General features: G+C 45.0%; 1 protein-coding gene across 6 annotated transcripts in view; it reads right to left on the bottom strand.

Annotated features, from left to right (window-relative positions):
* GLIS3 (GLIS family zinc finger 3) overlaps positions 1–20,112 on the bottom strand; it is a 183,390-nt gene that overhangs the window by 44,317 nt on the left and 118,961 nt on the right. For 4 of the 6 annotated variants that reach the window (XM_081893934.1, XM_081893933.1, XM_081893935.1 and 1 more), the window contains 2 exons: positions 19,110–19,271; positions 13,657–13,767 (listed from right to left, as the gene is read on the bottom strand). In XM_081893934.1, coding sequence (XP_081750060.1) covers positions 13,657–13,767; positions 19,110–19,271 — 273 coding nt within the window. Of the gene's footprint in view, positions 1–13,656; positions 13,768–14,286; positions 14,400–19,109; positions 19,272–20,112 lie in introns of those variants that run through there. The other 2 variants (XM_081893937.1, XM_081893938.1) reach the window with 2 other exon arrangements.

Raw genomic sequence — 20,112 nt, 5'->3', positions numbered from 1 at the left:
TAAGTAGTAGGCAAAAACCAAATGGCACCAGCCAATCAGCCAAATGGACAAAATTCCTACTAGGCCCCTGCCCCAATGGCAGACGACCCCATGACAGGCATAGCAAGGTCAACTGGAACACAGGGCGGGCGGGCGGGTGATCCGATGCACTCTGCGAAAGAGAAAGCAAAAGCAGAGTGCCCCCAATATTTAAAGCCTTTGTTCCCACCCACCCAATTTGCAACATTCAATTTGCCCCAGCAACCCAGTCATCCAATTGTTGCTTCAGGTAATAACCACTTAACCTCCCTGGCAACAGAGGGTTGGCCTGGCAACCCCCACTGCAACATGTGCTCTCATTTTAGGGAGAACACGCTTTACCCCACCAATGCACCAAACAGAAAGATTATCACAAGCATACAGAGACTCTCATCTTCCCATCCAGAACCCGAAAGGTGAGAAACCTGCCCAGCCACTCTCTTTTCCAGTTTTACCAATGATGTTCCCACAGGCCTTTTTGACCCAATCTCAATTTGATCCTGCAAGAGCATACTAAACTTTGTTATTTTTACAGAAAGTTGCAAAGTCAACCCAGCTGCAGCTTGGCAAACATGACAGATAGCAGAGAGGCCGCTGTCCTAGCGAGTTGCAGCAGGTGGCAGCCTGCCATAAGATTCATGGTTTTCATCTTCTTCTGAGCACCTTGGGGCTTTTTATCATCATTACAGCTGTGAGGAGTGGCTTTAAGTTTGGAGAAACACGACTACTCTTTGCATAACACAGTGCTGAGACAAATCCTATGGTCTGAAGATACAGTTAAGCAGGGCTTTTGATGGCCATCCTGACAAATCAGGCTGCATGAGAGCGAGAGATGGGAAGCTGCCTTGTTCTATCAACAGAGGAAGATGGATGGTGCCTAGGAAGCTAATGATGAGTGAAAGCAACAGTCTTCAGGCACCTTGAAGGCACACAAACACACACATACATTATGGCATAAGCTTTTCTGGGTCACAGTCTGTTTCATAAGATATAGCCTTGAAGGTGGTGTAAGGCTCTTTCTTTTAGCTGCAGGATACTAGCTGCAGGGTGAGTGATGACAGTTGGAGAGACAGAAGGGTGAGGGGGTTCTTCTTGTTGTTGTTTAGTCGTGTCTGACTCTTCGTGAGCCCATGGACCAGAGCACAACAGGCACTCCTGTCTTCCACTGCCTCCCGCAGTTTGGTCAAACTCATGCTGGTAGCTTCGAGAACACTGTTCAACCATCTCGTCCTCTGTCGTCCCCTTCGCCTTGTGTCCTCCATCTTTCCCAACATCAGGGTCTTTTCTAGGGAATCTTCTCTTCTCATGAGGTGGCCAAAGTCTTGGAGCCTCAGCTTCAGGATCTGTCCTTCCAGTAAGCACTCAGGGCTGATTTCCTTAAGAATGGAGAGGTTTGGTCTTCTTGCAGTCCATGGGACTCTCAAGAGTCTCCTCCAGCACCATAATTCAAAGGAGAGGGGGATCTAGGGCAGTGCAAACTGTCCCCCCACAAGGTATGGGGGCCAAGGGGGTGCCTTCCCACCCCCAAGCCTAGTAAGCACATACCCAGCTTTGGGAAGGAGGCAGGGGGACTCTTGGACCCTGCCAGAGTCCTTACACCCCCTTCCCGAAGCAAGCATTTTGGCCTCACACAAGGCGCCATGTTACCAAGGTCTGACTTCATACTTTTCAAGAAGAGTATATAATAGAGAAGAACCAAGAGAGGAAGTTCTTGGTGTGGTGAATGTTAGTGAGCTCTGGGGCTGATCTGTGTGTAGCCCAGGGGTGGAGAGGCGTGAGAGTCAGGAGGACTTGAACGTCCAGTATAGTTCCAGCATGAACCAGTAGCAGAACTAGCAAGGGAACAACAAGAAGGGGATGTGTTGTTTCAACTCCTAGCCCAAAGCACTGTGATTTGAAAGCTCAGAAAATCATTCCCTCTGATAATAAGCTATAGCTGTCTGCCACAAAGGACCTTGCCCTTTTTTCTTACGTGGTAGTACAGTGGTGCCTTGGGTTAAGTACTTAATTCGTTCCGGAGGTCCGTTCTTAACCTGAAACTGTTCTTAACCTGAAGCACCACTTTAGCTAATGGGGCTTCCTGCTGCTGCGGCGCCGCTGGAGCACAATTTCTGTTCTCATCCTGAAGCAAAGTTCTTAACCTGAAGCACTATTTCTGGGTTAGCGGAGTCTGTAACCTGAAGTGTATGTAACCTGAAGCATATATAACCTGATGTACCACTGTATTTTTCTTATGTGGCATGTGTGAGGGGAGGGGCAATGTTTCAATTTTTGTCGACACATTGACTGCACAGTTTTTTAAATGCCTCAATAGCCCCAAACCACTTTGGAGGCTCCTGATTCCGTTTGGGGTGACTCAGAGGGATCCCATTTTCAGACCCTCCAATTGTCCCTATTTTCCAGGGACCTCCCAGATTTAGAGAAGCCATTCCAGTTTCTGATTTGATCCTAGAACATCCAATTTTTCCTTAGGATGTCCCTGTTTTCATCGGGGAAATGTTGGAGGGTATGGAGTTATCCGACCCTTAAGTCGTCTGAAGGCAATCCTGTACAGGAAAGTTTTTTTTACGTTTTATTATGTTTTTGGGAGCTGCCTAGAGTGGCTGGGGCAACCCAACAAGATGTGTGGGGTATAAATAGTAAAATTATCATTAGGACTTGATGATCAGTAGGTTGGCGGTTCGAATCCCCGCGACGGGGTGAGCTCCCGTTGCTCGGTCCCTACTCCTGCCAACCTAGCAGTTTGAAAGCACATCAAAGTGCAAGTAGATAAATAGGTACCACTCTGGTGGGAAGGTAAATGGCGTTTCCGTGCACTGCTCTGGTTCGCCAGAAGTGGCTTAGTCATGCTGGCCACATGACCCGGAGGCTGTACGCTGGCTCCCTCGGCCAATAAAGCGAGATGAGCGCCGCAACCCCAGAGTCGGTCACGAATGGACCTAATGGTCAGGGGTCCCTTTACCTTTACTATTTCCATTTGAGAAATGTTGGAAGGTCTGCAATTTGGTTCAGGCAAACCCTGAACGCTTCTGATGCAGACCAGGTCAGTTCAGGATGAGCTCAGTTGCAATGGACACTTCTAGTCTCCTGCCTTTCCTCCTTGTACTGGGCCCAAATACTTGATAATCCTCTATGAACAAAATACCGCAATATGGAAACACTTTTTAAACAACTACAACAGTATCAGACATGAGTAATGTACGTGGAAAGCTATAAATTAATGAATTGCACCTCTTTCCTATAGGTTGGTGGAGACCCTATAATGCTTAAACCCCACATTGAGGAAACAGAGAGTGCAAATGCAACAGCTTTTGTGTCACAACAATTAGGAGTAATGATGCAACAAGAGGGACAAAAGGGGATGGGGACAAAAGCCAACCCACCATTCATGTGCAAAGTCTGTTTTGTTGTTTTCAGTCACTGTAGTCAAAAGAATTGTTGATCAGAGTCACCAGCATTTCACAACAAATAGCATAATTAAATTCCTCAAACACTTTGGCCCATCTCTAATCCTCTTGCACCAACATCCCCTTTGAGAAAAACTGCTCTGCTCCGCAGTGTCTAATTTATATTTCATTTGAGAACAGGAAGTAAGGGGATTACAGTTAGGATTAAAACACTTACTCTTTGCAGCATTTTTGTGAGGAATGGCTTCTTAGTTGCCATGGGCACTGCTTAGTGACCCTTAGCCCCCAGATGCAATTCCTCCTCTTGCATTAATGAAATATTTCAATTGGATTCCGTAGAAAACAAATGAACGAAGATATATTCAAAATTCAAGTGTGTACAAAGTAATAAATTTAAAATTTTCCTGTCCCCTTTCTACTCTCTCTTCCAGCTTTAACAATGAAATGTGAAATATAATTTTGAAGAAGGGCAACTAGAAACTAAAACTGACGTTGAAACGCAGCCCTTGGAATATGAAGAGATGGTACCATAGAAAAGAGAAATACTTTGGACTCAGTGCTCAAAAGGTATAAGCTCTGACGACACTTTGCCTAACCTGCTGCCATATTGCCTCAAACCGATACAATGCAGAAATGTAATTGATTATTTTTATGGTAAATCTCCTTGAGACGTTGGTATAGAAGGCGATTCAAGACAATTATGATGATTGCGTGTTCCATTCTATTTTATTCCACTTATGAGAAGGAAGAAAGATGAAAGGGAGTTTTGTTGCTAAATTTATAAAAGTTCATGCAAAGAGCAATAGCATTATTTTTAGAAAGAAACACATTTAAATAAATTACCAAGGAATAAAAGTAAATACCAAGACAAATGTTACAAACATCTCTGATGCTTGCTTTTTTGCATGGAGAACCAACAGCTGAAAACTGAAAACTCATAACTACCACCAAAACATAATAACAACCAAACTGATGTTTTGCAAGTTGCATTGCTGCCAGTCCTTCTACTATTTTGCCTGTGTTCCTGTACCATTTTGCTGTGAAAACGTCTGCTAGAATGTCTAGCAGACAAAACCAAGCATCAGTGCCAGACTGAGGGCACTGTTCCCCCTCACAGGGCGCTGAGCCAAGGGGGCACAAAATGGAGATGATCCATTATTGAGAAGCTCCATCTTGGCCTGGCACAGGGTGCCATGTTATGAAAGATTACCAGAGTCCACCCCTGCAAGCACACTGTTGGATCTTTGCAGAAACTATTAGTGTACAATCAGCATTGCCTGGGAGAAACATTGTATAATATAATGAGGAGTGTAAGGTCTTGGCCCACACAGAAAGTGTATTCCAGAGAGTACCACCGAAAAGGCCCATTTTCATGAGGTTTCCAGGTGGCAGTTTGCTGCCCATGGGCCTCCTCTGAGGTTTGTCAAGATCCATTTGGCTTTGAAAGACACCTTCGTTTCAAAAGTGGTTTGCCATCATGCAGTGGGCGGAGGGCTACTGAGCTGCCGGAGACAAAGGAAAGATGGCGCCCCACATGCAGAAGCTGACTTGATTGACAGGTGAGTCTTATTTTAATGCTAGCAATAGCATAGCGTCCTCTATCTGGCTCCCTCCTTGTTATCTTTCACTGGCAGGTGAAAACGTCCTTATTCCAACAGGCCTGCCTTTAACTTTAAGAGGCTGTTGCTTTGCTGTTTTTATTGTAGTTATTTGCATGTTTTAAACAGATGTTATATATGTACAGTGTTTTAATTCTATCAGTGTGGTTTTTTTTAATATCCCCCCATTGTTTTCAGAGGTTCTTGTTTTTATCTATAAGCAGCCTTGAGTGCTGCCAAGGAAAAAGGCAGAATATAAATACATATAAATATTGTCTCCCTGCTTATTTAACTTATATGCAGAATTGAACATGCAAAAGGCTGGGTTGGATGAATCCCAAGCCAGAATTAAGATTGCCGGAAGAAATATCAACAACCTCAGATATGCAGATGACACAACCTTGATGGCAGAAAGTGAGGAGGAATTAAAGAACCTTTTAATGAGGGTGAAAGAGGAGAGAACATGGTCTGAAGCTCAACATCAAAAAAACAAAGATCATGGCCACTGGGTCCATCACCTCCTGGGAAATAGAAGGGGAAGAAATGGCGGCAATGAGAGATTTTACTTTCTTGGGCTCCATGATCACTGCAGATGGTGACAGCAGCCACGAAATTAAAAGACGCCTGCTTCTTGGGAGAAAAGCAATGACAAACCTAGGCAGCATCTTAAAAAGCAGAGACATCACCTTGCCAACAAAGGTCCATATAGTTCAAGCTATGGTTTTCCCAGTGGTGATGTATGGAAGTGAGAGCTGGACCATAAAGAAGGCTGATCGCCGAAGAATTGATGCTTTTGAATTATGGTGCTGGAGGAGACTCTTGAGAATCCCATGGACTGCAAGAAGATCAAACTTATCCATTCTTAAGGAAATCAGCCCTGAGTGCTCACTGGAAGGACAGATCCTGAAGCTGAGGCTCCAATCCTTTGGCCACCTCATGAGAAGAGAAGACTCCCTGGAAAAGACCCTGATGTTGGGAAAGATGGAGGGCACAAGAAGAAGGGGACGACAGAGGACGAGATGGCGGGACAGTGTTCTCGAAGCTACCAGCATGAGTTTGACCAAACTGCGGGAGGCAGTGGAAGACAGGAGTGCCTGGGGTGCTCTGGTCCATGGGGTCACGAAGAGTCGGACACGACTAAATGACTAAACAACTAAACAACAACAACATAAATAAATAAATAAATATAACAATAACAACTAAACAATAACAACACTCTGCTAAGGCTGTAGGCTGTAGGCTTATCTTGGAGGGTGCAGCATAGGCCCCATGGCACTCCCAGCTTGGTTGTCTACCCCCTTGCTGCTGGACCCATGCCCTAGTATCTGCTGTCGGAGGTGGTTGCTTTCCTCTGCCCAATGATAGGACTGGGCCTGTGTGGAGGCAACTGCTGGAGGAACACAACAGACCCCGGCAAGTAGATCTGGCTTCCAAGTTCTTCGCCTTGCAATAAGAATCGTTTGAAATAATAAGGAAAATTATCACTGCAGACCCAGCTAATATCCATTTAATAGACACATCCCCCACCCCAAAAAACCTGCAGCTGTACATGGCATTCAAAACCACAGCCGTTATGCTTGATACATGCAAACGTTTGTGTTTTAAAATAGCCTGTTCTTGACTGTTCTTGTCCAATCTTATTTCCTTTCTGAAGTGATAGCAATTAACGGTAAAAATCGGAAGCCACCCAAAAACTATGGAGTAGAGTAGTTCTTTCCCTGCTAATTGGCAGTCATTCCTGTGTCAAAAAGTTAAGATATGCAGACACTGTGGAGAAATCTCTTTAGCCAACTTGGATACAGCATTTCTGTTTACAGCCGTTCAACTGGGCCAGACTTGTAGTGAAGGATTCTGTTCTCCCTGGAGTCTTGATTTTCTTTTTTAATTTCTATAAAATCTGCATGCCTCTGAAACCCAGAAAGACAGATGCATCGAGATATCCCTCAAGGCAGCACACTGACTTTGGCAGTATGTCACCAGATTAAAAATATTCATTGAAATAAATATAGCCAGGGTTGCTATTATATGTTTGCCTCATAGACAGTGGTGAAACTAAAAATAATCGAGTTAGGGAACAAAGATTAATTGCACACAGAGCACAATTACCATGCATCAGGATTATGACACACACTTGCCACTAAAAAATTCCAAAAGCTCGTCTTTATCTATCTTAAGCATGGTTGACATTGACATCAATGATATCCTTGCTCTTTTTAGTTCTCTCTCTGAACGACATCCGAATGCCAGACACGCTGTTCAAGCTGGGACACAGCAAAGATGGCAGCTTCTCTTCCAGCACTGAAAACAATAATCTGAGTCAGTGTGCAGTACAAATAAATCGTCTGGACTCTTTCCATGAAAGCAAATGCTAATGTTTATCTTAGTGTGGTTTTATTAATTTGGCTGTTTAAATGTCTGCAACTTTCAAAAAAAAAATCACAAAGAAACAGTTGGTACCTAATCCTTAAAAGGCAGACTTTTAAAAAGTATTGTAAATCACTATTTTGATTCAATATGATGGCTTGGATTCCAGCTTTGCTCTCAATGGTGGGTCAAGTAGAGAGCTGACTTTTGCTGAGGAATCTTCCTTCACAGATCGGGAGAGCAACAGGGAGTAAAGGTGAGTTGGTGAAAAAACTCCTCCACCACCATCTTCTCAGCAAAATCTCTCAGCTGGATCAAAAGCTTTCTGTGGAGAGGAGGAGTTTTTCCTTTCATGCACTGCTACGTTTGGATCCAACTTGGTATGACAATTAATTCGAAATTGCAAGTAAATAAGCAACAACGGCAACACATACAGTTTCACATTTTCTTTGGGAAAATGCAGAATTTTCATTCTAATTATAGCAGTTTATAGTTTGGGACATGTGAAATAATCAACAAGTACATAGGGCGATTGTGTAGTTATGCATCTTAATGGGAAGTTTTGCATTGAGGAACCACCTATTGCATAGTAATAGTTTGAGGAAAAACATCAGACCGTTTTAAAAGCATGATCCATGGATTGGGTTTTTATTATTATGCATACTAATTTCAATAATGTAAATTGTTATAGACTGGTCAGGCACAAGTAAGATCTTCACAATTGAGCACATGTGTGGGAGCCTAGACTAAGAATTTGAAGATCACCACTCACTCTCACCAAGATCTCTCTGATCAGTCAAGGGAGCTTATTGGTGGCTTATTGATAACGCCTTCTTTGCGCCAGATACAAATAGGGAGGGCAAGGTAAAGGTAAAGGTGACCCCTGACCATTAGGTCCAGTCGTAAACGACTCTGGGGTTGCGGCGCTCATCTCGCTTTACTGGCCGAGGGAGCCGGCGTACAGCTTACGGGTCACATGGCCAGCATGATTAAGCTGTTTCTGGCGAACCAGAGCAGTGCACGGAAACAGCGTTTACCTTCCCGCCAGAGCGGTACCTATTTATCTACTTGCACTTTGACGTACTTTCAAACTGCTAGGTTGGCAGGAGCAGGAAACGAGCAACGGGAGCTCACCACGTCGCGGGGATTCAAACTGCCGACCTTCTGATCGGCAAGTCCTAGGCTCTGCGGTTTAATCCACAGTGCCACCCGCGTCCCCTAGGGAGGGCAAACAGAGAAGCAAATCTTTACCCAACTCTAGAAGTTTCTCCTTTTGGATATTTGACACAGCTTAATCACAAATATCTTCAGAGGGGAAAGATTTTTTACTTAGAATTGCCCAAGAGAATTATAGGACTATTCCATCATTAATCTTTTAAAAAGTTTCTGACGCCCTGAGATTAAAGGATAAGGCAGACTATATAATGAACTAAATTAAACAAAAAATATTCTGACTGCTGCCTGGTTGTGTTGCTGAGTGTCTCCCCTCTGTAAGGAAGCCGGCCATTTCATTCTGCTGCTCCCACAGGGCAGCTAAGGAACAAGAGAGCAGTTAATAGGAACAGGAGGGAATCCAGTTTTTTTAAAGGATGTTTTTACGGAATTGGGTATTTATATTCCAGGACCATGATCAGCAGGCAATTGATGTACGCCCCCTTCTGTAAAAAAAGAGGGAGGGTCATTGTTAGGGGCCATCATCCAAATGTTGTTGTTGGACACCAGGAACCTGTGCAAGAATTTTCATCCCTTAAGAATGAACGTTCTCCCAAATCCATTGGGTGGTATCTGCTGTTGATGCTGCCATGTGAATGTGGGATTTTGGACACCTGAAAGTTGCCTTCCTGCAATGACTGGATTTGGTGCCTCATTTGAAGCCTAGCCTTCAGCATGAAACATTAAATACAAACTAGCACAAAGTGATACAGAAATGTATTCTTAAAAAGATTCTGTGGGGTTTGGGTTCATCTGATTGCCTGTTTCCATCTTGTAATATTCTGTTGTGTGACTTTCAGTCCTCTGCTGCTAATTGTCATTTGATCACTTTTTCACAAGCCTCCTGCCATCCACACCAATGAGCTCTACTTCCCCCTGTTCTGGATCAGAACCAAGTAGGGGCAAAGGCATAGCTGTCAACGTACAGATTTGTAAATAAGGGACCAGCAGCCTCGAAAATAAGGGATCAGCGGCCAAAATAAGGGCTTTTCCAAGCACAGGTATGTTCAACTTCTGAGCCCCTCCGAGCCAAAGGCAGAAAGCCCAGCCAGCAGCCAAACGAAGCCTCAAGCGGTGGTTCCCACAGTGCAGCAACCCGGCAAAGGGGATGCAGCAAGGAAAACCACCGTCACCCCTCTGCTGGGAAGCGCTGAGCAAAGGTGAGTCCCCAGACAACGTGGCCGATTTGATCGGCACAAGGCATGCAAGCTCCACCCCGCAGTCGTTCTTAGACTCCTTATTGGGTGAGCAATGCAGCCAAGCAACACAGTTGGAGCCTCCCTCCTCCCTGGCCGGCAGGGAGGGAGGGAGAGGAGCTGCTTCCTTTGAAACCCGGGAAATTTAAGGGACATCATCAGTAAGGGACAGCAGCGGGACACGGCGCTAGGATAAGGGAGTTTCCCGCCAAATAAGGGACGGTTGACAGCTATGGGCAAAGCGTTGAAATCCCCTGTCCACACATTAATCTGGATCAGCGTTGACAACTTGTCTTTTTAAAAAATCTGATTTAAGGGCACAGATAAAGTATCTGGTGGTTTGGCTCTTCAGTTAGTTAAACTCCGGTGGTTCCGTCTGCCTTAGGCCAAGGGACAGTTAATCACTAGGAAACCCTTTGAATTAGCACAATCTTTTCAGTTATGGTTGGGCTTTATAACCATGCAAATAGACATACGTGATTTTACACTGCCGGGAAAGGCCCTTACATTTCTCAACAGGGGAGGAGGCCATTAGTCATTGCTTTCAAAAGCAAAAATTTGCTATTTTTTCCTGCAGTCTCCCTGGATGTGGTTTACATTTATTGTACAAATAGTAAGTACATATAGAATGTGGAGCTCACTTTAAATTACTACCCAAACCTTGAATGAATTCCCAGAAGGCAAAGGAAAATGCCCTAATGATTAATTAGGATACTGGCAATATCGGAGGAACCACATGCAGACACAATTACACAAATCCCAGCTGTTCTGGAATCAATGGACATCCTATTGTTGTGGTCAGGTTTTCTCAAAGTAAACAAGGACATGGGCTTCATGGCACATAAACAGACCCTTGCTAATGCTTACAATGTGTGTGAGGCAGTTTGAAGGGCAAGGTATATCTCAAGACAGCAAAATAATGTCATTTGGTGTGCAGAGGGGAGATTTAAAAAGAGGATTAGAGGCAGTCAAGCAAGATATATTAAACAAATCCATGACTAACAGGGTGGAACAGCAAAGGGTCTCATTCTATTCAAGTCAACAGTTCCCTAGGGCTGGCGCTATTATCTCACTGTGCTTTTATCACCTTGGAATTTTTATGGTTATTTTTGATGAATTCACATTTTTCTAAAGATGTTTTTTAAAAACATTAAGCCAATTTTCATTTTTAATTAAAGTCGTAAATAACCTTTATTCTGACTTTAAAGGTTTATTGTTTCTTACATTTTATTATTACGCCAGGAAATATTTCAAATACCAAAACCTGAAGTGAGTTAGTCATCAGAGGTTCTCAAAGATCCCGTAAGCTTACTGTAGCTTATAAATGTTATACATTACAACCTAAAGGCATATTTAAAAACCCTTTTGATCAATGCCACAAATCCTTTTGTGCACCCCCCCCAGCACCACACTTTGTTCAGCAAATGTATTTCCGATTCGGGTTGATAAGTTAAAAGAATACAAAAGTAAACCAAGAATGAAGGTAAACTCTCATACTAAGCATAAGTGAGGAATAAAAGTGGCAATTTCATTGATTTATTTCCTTGCCGGGAAGAATGAGGAAGACACTCAAAGGAGGACACAGTGAGTTCCTCACTCCACTGATCTCTCTCATGTACTGAGAAGCAACTCGGCTCCTCTCCTCTCCATCAGCATTGGGTACGACTGCATTCTAAAACAGTAATAAATGATTATTTAGAAATTATGACACAGTTCATAATATTCGCAGAATGGAATGTGTGCAGAAGAGGGCAACTAGGATGACCAAGGGTCTAGAAGCCAAGCCTTCTGAAGATCAGGAAGCGAGGAGACTGAGGGGAGATATGAGAGCCCTCTTCAAATATCTGAAGGGCTGTCTCATGGAGGAGGGAACAAGCTTGTTTTTTCCTGCTCTGGAGGGTAGGACTCGAACCCATGGCTTCAAGTTGCAGGAAATGAGATTCCGACTAGACATAGTCTAGCGGCCGCCGAGACCATATAACACAGGTCTTGAAAGACCTACACTGGCTCCCAGTACGTTTCCAAGCACAATTCAAAGGGTTGGTGCTGACCTTTAAAGCCCTAAACGACCTCGGTCCAGTATACTTGAAGGAGCGTCTCCACTCCATAGTTCTGCCCAGACGCTGAGGTTGAGCACCAAGGGCCTTCTGGTGGTTACCTTGCTGTGAGAAGCCAAGTTACAGGGAGCCAGACAGAGGGCCTTCTCAGTAGTGGCACCCGCCCCGTGGAATGCCCTCCCACCAGATGTCAAAGAGAAGAACAACTACCAGCCTTTTAGAAGACATCTGAAGGCAGCCCTGTTTAGGGCAGCTTTTAATGTTTGATGTATTACTGTATTTTAATATTTGGTTGGAAGCCGGCCAGAGTGGCTGGGGAAGCCCAGCCAGGTGGGCGGGGTATAAATAAGATATTATTCTTATTCTTATTCTTATTATAAAAACTTTCTGACAGGAAGAGCTGTTCAACAGTGGAACAGGCTCCCTCGGGAGGTGGTGGACTCTCCTTCCTTGGAGGTTTTTAAACAGAGGTTAGATGGCCATCTGTCAGGGCTTATTATTATTATTATTATTATTATTATTATTATTATTATTACCCCGCCCATCCGGTTGGGTTTCCCCAGCCACTCTGGGCAGCTTAGAGCATATCTAAAAACAAAATAAAAACATCGAGCATTAAAAACCTCCCAATACATGTCTGTCTTCAGGTGCAGTTTCTCCTCATCATTATCATTCATCATGATTTTATTTTATTTTTTGGAAGCTTTACAAAAAGGAAAACACATACCGCTAAATAGATTTTAGAAAGGGGCAAGATTAGATGCAGATGCACAAAGCATTTTTAAAAAAACAAAAGCCAAGCTTCCTTGAGCTCTGCTTGGTTCCTGCCCCTCAGAGCCAGGGCAACATGCCAGGCAGGGCCTTGGCAGTGACAGCCCCTCCTCCTCCTTCCCTGCTCTCCAGAAGCTGCTCTGAGCAGCCACAAGGAAGGAGGCTGGGAGTGGTAGCGATGGAGAGGCAATGGGATGCTCCCTCACAGCTGCCCCTTGGGACCAGGGCCAGATCCCCCTCCTCTTCCAGCTCAGTGGCAAAGAGGGACATTCTGGGATCAAATCAGAAGCCAGGACGTCTTTCGTAATTCCGAGACTCCCTGGAAAATCAAGACACTTGGAGGGTTGTTGTTGTTGTTTAGTCGTTTAGTCGTGTCCGACGCTTCATGACGCCATGGACCGGAGCACGCCAGGCACTCCTGTCTTCCACTGCCTCCCGCAGTTTGGTCAAACTCATGTTGGTAGCTTCGAGAACATTGTCCCACCATCTTGTCCTCTATCATCCCCTTCTCCTTGTGCCCTCCATCTTTCCCAACATCAGGGTCTTTTCCAGCAAGTCTTCTCTTCTCACGAGGTGACCAAAGTATTGGAGCCTCAGCTTCAGGATCTGTCCTTCCAGTGAGCACTCAGGGCTGATTTCCGTCAGAATGGATAGGTTTGATCTTCTTGCAGTCCATGGGACTCTCCAGAGTCTCCTCCAGCACCATAATTCAAAAGCATCACAATTGGATATGGACTCACTGGCGGAGGAAAAGGAGTGCGGGGGGAGCGCACTGCCCCCGGCAGCATGATCCCCAGGGTGCCATCGCAGCTGCCCCCCCGCCTGTGCTGGGTGCCCTGCCCCCGCAGGCGGCACAGCCTGCCCCCGGGATGCATGCCAGCTCCGCCCCGCCGGTTCTCCGCCACTGTATGGACTGCACCCTTTCATTTGTACCAATAATAATAATAATAATAATAATAATAATAATAATAATAATAATTGCATTCTCTATGGACTGCACCCTTGCATTTGCAGACCCGGCTTGCCCTGTTACCTTTTTCCGAGCCTGCTGTTCTTTGGAGGAATGGGCCTTCACATGCTTCCTTAGAGAGCTCGGATCTGTGTATCGTTTGGTGCATCCAGGAATCTGGCAAGCGTAAGGTTTCTGAAGCAAACAGAGGAAAGGTTCTTCAGTCACTTTTTAAGATACATACATCTATGTATCTTTAAAGCCTGTGGGTTTGAGACTCAAACTGTAATGCTATCATCACAGTGAATAATGCCACAAGCAGAGTGGTCATGACACTGGAAACACAGCTAAGAGATAGAAAGTAAGGAAGACTGGTAAGAAAGAGAAAGGGAAACGTTTGCTTTCTTTCTACAAGTGTCTTTTGTTATTTCATATATTTCATATGAATATCTTTGATAGTTTATTTTTAACTGCTTACTTGCTCATCAGCCTGCATTGCACATTCTACGGCTGGGGTGTGGGAATCAATAGCCGCATGTTGACAAATAGTGAAGTTTTATGTGGGAAGCAAAAGGTCAGTTTGGCTGGGTGAGGGGAAATCTCAGCCAGCGCCCAGGGCATGGTGGATGCCCATTGGTGCAAAAAGTGGCAAAGGCAGGAGTGACTGAATTTCACACACTGATCAAATAAATCATTATCTCCACTTGTACTTACAATTATGTAACCCTCATAGAAACCTTTGGTATAGTCAGAGATTACATTTCTTTAGTGGGCCAGGAAAAGAAGCTGTGGAAAAGTCCCAGACATAGAGATATAGAAGAAACCTGCTTCAGAAGAGAGAAGGAAGGGGAAAGGTTAGTCGGATATGGCAGACAAGAAATCAAAGCAGAAAGCACACTCTACATTTGAAAGCTTCAAAAATACTGAAGGCTATACAAAGAATCTTCAGGGATTGTTTATTGAAGTTTTTGAATTTAAACACTAATTATAAACATGCACTGCTATCAAGACAAGCTTTTAAAAGAACATTAAAGCTTATTGGAAAAAGTTGTGTTTCACCGTTGTTTCATTTGCATTACAAGCCAGAATTGTATCATCGTAATTTTGTTCCATTCATCACAATTTCCTTCATGAGCAACAGTTGCCATGCAGGAAGGTACCGTATTTTTCGCCCTATAGGACGCACTTTTCCCCCTCCAAAAATGAAAGGGAAATCTGGGTGCGTCCTATGGGGCCAATGCAGGCTTTCGCTGAAGCTTGGAGAGTGAGAGGAGTCGGTGCGCACTGACCCCTCTTGCTCTCCAGGCTTCAGGAAGACATCCGCAGCCTAGGCAGCCCTGCAGGAGGTCCCGCAGGGCTGTCTAGGCTGTGGATAGCAGCCTGCTTCCCGGAGCGTCGGGCGCTCTGCTTTCAGGGCGCCTGATGCTCCGGGAACACATCCGCAGCGTGGGGAGCCCTGTAGGAGTTTCCCGCAGGTCTCCCCACGCTGCGGATAGCAGCCTGCCGCCCAGCGGGCGGGACGCCCTGAAGCAGAGCGCCCCACGCGCCGGACAGACATCGGCCAGCCCCACAAGCTCGGGGGACAGCAGGGAGGCGCAGCGCTGCCATCCTGCTGTTCCTCGACCTGGTTCGGTTTCCCCGACCTGCTTTTGGGGGTGAAATAAAGGAAAAACATCTTTCCTTTATTTCCCCCCCAAAAAACCAGGTGCGTCCTATGGGACGGAGCATCCTATGGGACGAAAAATACGGTATTTGTATAACACTGTGCCATTAGAGTGAAACACTTTCCCAGGTGTTTTTAGGCCTGATCTATGCATTTCAACCAATAACTCTTATACGTAATTATTTATGATATGGGCTGTTTTTTTGTGTAGGAAATTGTAATGAACGAAGCATCTTCTGCAAGGTGCAAGCTTAAATAAAAAACATATTAGCACATATTTTCACCTGCCTTTGGGTGCAGTATTACTCCACAAGCACTGGAAAATCATGACCGTGAACCAGTTCTTGTCATCTTCAAACAGCCATTTTCTTGGGACCCAAATGAGACTCACAACTCTAATGCAGATGTGCATCCTGATGCACACACACACACAACGACAATGGTCTGGTTCGTATGTAACAATATGGCATAGTGTGAATGAACATGCCATAATTTTTGCTCTATAGGACGCACAGGACCATAGGAGGGGGAGAACAGGAAAAACAAAATTCTCCCCCTCTCTGCTTAGTGCCCCTTCAGTGAAGCGGCAGGAGAAATGGAGCCCCTTCCATTTCTCCTCCCGCTTGGCTGAAGGAGTGTTGCACAGAGAGGGAAAACTGTGCAGCGCCTCTCCACCGACCCCTCTTGCTCTCCAAGCTTCAGACGGCTATCCGCAAGCCTTCGGAACGTGGGGGGAACTCCTGCTGCGCTCCGAAGGCTTGCGGATAGCTGCCTGAAGCCCCCGGAGCGCAGCAGGAGTTCGCGCTGCACTCCGGGGGCTTAAGGCAGCTTCAGTGAAAGCAACGCAAAGCCTCCGGAGCACGGGGGGAGCTCTCCCTCTGCGCTTCGGAGGCTTCGTGCTGCTATCGCTGAAGCCAAGGAGCCTGCATCCGCTCCATAAGACGCACACACATTTCCCCTTAATTTTTGAAGTGGAAAAAGTGCGTCTTATAGAGCGAAAAATACGGTAGTTGTGCAAAGTGTCCTATTGTGAGCCAAGCCATGCTTGGGCATAGCATTGCATCCAAACATGGACTTGGGATTTGTCTTGCAGTAAACAAACCAGAAGTTGTAGACAAGATTGTTCTTGGTTTACCAGTTATGATTTATTTTCTTGAGGCAGCCCATGAGCCTCGGTTAGCAAGTCAAATCATGGTTGAGGGCCTGGTTGTGTGGCAGGCGAGGAGAGAAGCAGTCATGGTGTTCATACTCTGCACCAGTGTACGTGCTCATTCCTGCTAAGCCATTGTTTGGCGTAGTGTTACATGTGAACAAGGCCACTGCATGCAAGTCAAAGCCAACTTAGAATCATAGAATCATAGAGTTGGAAGAGACCACAAGGGCCATCGAGTCCAACCCCCTGCCAAGCAGGAAACACCATCAGAGCACTCCTGACATATGGTTGTCAAGCCTCTGCTTAAAGACCTCCAAAGAAGGAGACTCCACCACACTCCTTGGCAGCAAATTCCACTGTCGAACAGCTCTTACTGTCAGGAAGTTCTTCCTAATGTTTAGGTGGAATCTTCTTTCTTGTAGTTTGGATCCATTGCTCCGTGTCCGCTTCTCTGGAGCAGCAGAAAACAACCTTTCTCCCTCCTCTATGTGACATCCTTTTATATATTTGAACATGGCTATCATATCACCCCTTAACCTCCTCTTCTCCAGGCTAAACATGCCCAGCTCCCTTAACCGTAACTTACTTACATGGGCGTTCCTTGCTGGATTCAGGAGCAAAAGTTGACTAAAACAGATGCACATTAGTATGTGCATTGAAATTGATTGAAATTATTGAGAAGTCAACATCTGAATGTGTATATGAACATTTTATATCATGCTTTGCCTGTCACCTGGTGTTGTAGGCAAGTATTCTAAACTCTTTTTACTTAGTGTACAATCTAATATTAATCCATAACTTTGCTAATTAATGACTTGCATGAACTGTGTCTACCAGCTGACCATGGTCTGGTTTGCACATAATTTAGGTTCTCCCTCCCCCAACCACTGCTTTGCATAGCATCCTGCGTGATGATGAGTTCTGGAGACATTTTGGTTGCTCCCAATAAAGTTGCTGTCCAACTGTGGTTTTCTCATAGAACAACACAGCTACTGTTGCTTTCTACATTCCAAACTCTTTTAGTGGAATATATTGTGTCTATTAGGGACGCGGGTGGCGCTGTGGGTTAAACCACAGAGCCTAGGACTTGCCGATCAGAAGGTCAGCGGTTCAAATCCCCGCGACGGGGTGAGCTCCCGTTGCTCGGTCCCTGCTCCTGCCAACCTAGCAGTTCGAAAGCACGTCAAAGTGCAAGTAGATAAATAGGTACTGCTCTGGTGGGAAGGTAAACAGTGTTTCCGTGTGCTGCTCTGGTTCACCAGAAGCGGCTTAGTCATGCTGGCCACATGACCCGGAAGCTGTACACCGGCTCCCTCGGCCAATAAAGCGAGATGAGCGCCGCAACCCCAGAGTCGGCCACGACTGGACCTAATGGTCAGGGGTCCCTTTACCTTTTATTGTGTATATTAGAGAACATTTACTTCATCTGAATGCGTTGCACAGTTTTGCAAAATGTGTAGACAGGTTGAGTGTGTAGTGTTTCAACAGGCCCATTGCCTTAAATCATCCTGTTGTCACCCAGAAATTCTTGGACTCAAGCTCTGATCAGTCCTGGCCAGCATAGGCAGTGGTCAAGGTTTTTGTTTATTTAAACAATACAGATGCATACTTCATCTGTAGACTGCAGGGCGGTTAATGGCAGATGTACTTCAGTAACACCTGGAGAGTCTCAGGCTGGGAAAAGGCTTCCCTAAGCCGAACTCCTTCTACACTTCGCCTTAGGGGATCCAGCAGCTCTTTCTGACAAGGGATCCACCAGCAGGAGCTGTGGGCCTGGGAGAGGAGGGGAGTCTATCATGAGGCATGGATTGGCCATGTTGGAGAATGGGCCTTGACAGCAGGGCACAAAAGGGGAAGAACTACACTTGCATGAAAGTGGCCTCTCAATTTTTCTCACAGGCCCATATAAGTTCAGCACAAACAGTTGGGCCTGGTGAGCATTTAAGGTCCCCAACCCTAATCTGTGGGTTGCCATCTGATTGGATTTTATTCTGATCCTGATCTGATTTTAGGATGTATTTTAATTGATTGCCTGATTTCATGTTAATGTGTTAAACATTTGATGTTAGCCGTTCTGAGCCCAGTTTTGCCTGGGGAGGGCAGGGTATAAATAATAATAATAATAATTATTATTATTATTATTAGACAGCAGCTTCTGCCTCCTTGAAACAGTTATAGAAATAAGGACTTATTTCTTGAAATGATCTCATCTGCTGTTAAAAACAAAAAATCTAGTTTCAATTAAATAAATTTGCTACTGCCTCTTGCAAAAGTTAGTGTTTCTGGGATACATCCAGACATAGGACTCAGTGACACAGCTGCAAATAAAACATTTTAAATGTGTTGTAAAGTGCAATTTACAAATGTGACACTAGAGGGCAATAGTGAGCTATGCAAAATTCAATGTATTTTTCAAAATGTTTTTTTAAAAGCATTTTCACAGTGTTGTTTTTTTAATATATGTGTAGATTCCACCCTGGTCATACATAGAGCAGACCCACTAGAATCAATGGGACTTCAGCCAGGACCAATTGAAGGCCCGCTGATTTCAATGGGTCGGCGCTTAAGTGTGATTCAATCTTCATCTAACCTTCCACCTCTGCCCAAATTCTCCATGGCCAACAATCTCCCCTTTCAAAGTTCTAATTGCAGACAACAAGAGCTACAGCAGAATCAAAGCAGGAGAGCAATATACAATCTGAAATCCGGTTCTTCCCTTACCGTGTCCAGGTGAGTCCTCTGATGCTTGGCTCGGTCGCTGGAATTACTGAATGCTTTTTGACAGCCTGGATGCTGGCAAAGGTAAGGCTTTTCTCCCGTGTGGCTCCTTAAGTGAATCTTGAGGTTTTCTAGTCTAGAAAAGGCCTTCTTGCAGCCTTCAAACTGTGGAGCAAAAGAACATTGCTAAGATTGAAGAATAGGGTAAGGAAGAAGGAACTCCCCCCCCCCTTTTTGAGCAAATGCTTCTTGCACATTCATGTTAATTTCCTGATTTTGAAACAAGGCTGCAGCCTGTGAACGAGTGTGAGGGAGAGAATTAGTGTCATAGGATTATGGTCGCCGTCTCCACTTTCATTGTTCGCAGGCTCATCCAAGTATCTGAAAGAGCCGATAAGTAGATAGCTCTGTGTGTTCAGGAAACCTGGGATTCAGCTATAACAGCTGCAAATATAATGTTAAAGGGCATTTTAAGTGCATTATACAAATATGGCACTAGATGGCGCTGATGAGCTAATGGCAAATTCCATATATATTTCAAAACTTTTTTTTTTAAAGAAAAAAATAATTCGCAGCATTTTTTATACATGCCATGGAAATGACAGAAGCCCTCCCTGTGTGCAACCAACATCCACACCTTCCGATAAATGTGTGGTGGTCTTACCCTAATACATGGGTAGGCAAACTAAGGCCCAGGAGCCGGAGCTGGCCCAATCGCCTTCTCAATCTGACCCATAGACGGTCTGGGAATCAGCATGTTTTTACATGAGTAGATGGTGTCCTTTTATGTAAAATGCATCTCTGGGTTATTTGTGGGGCATAGGAATTCGTTCATTCCCCCCCATATAATCCAGCCCCCCCACAAGGTCTGATGGACAGTGGGCCGACCCCCAGCTGACAAAGTTTGCTGACCCCTGCCTTAATGCATTCCCTAACACTTCAATGGATGAGTTGAAGACTTCTGCTTGCGCAGTGGGGCTTTCTCCCTCTCCTCTGCCCCACAGCC

This window comes from Podarcis melisellensis, assembly GCF_964234715.1.
Source record: "Podarcis melisellensis genome assembly, chromosome: 17".
Lineage (NCBI taxonomy): Eukaryota > Metazoa > Chordata > Lepidosauria > Squamata > Lacertidae > Podarcis > Podarcis melisellensis.
Note: the sequence above shows the minus strand (reverse complement) of the source record. Positions and strands in the feature narration are given on the sequence as shown.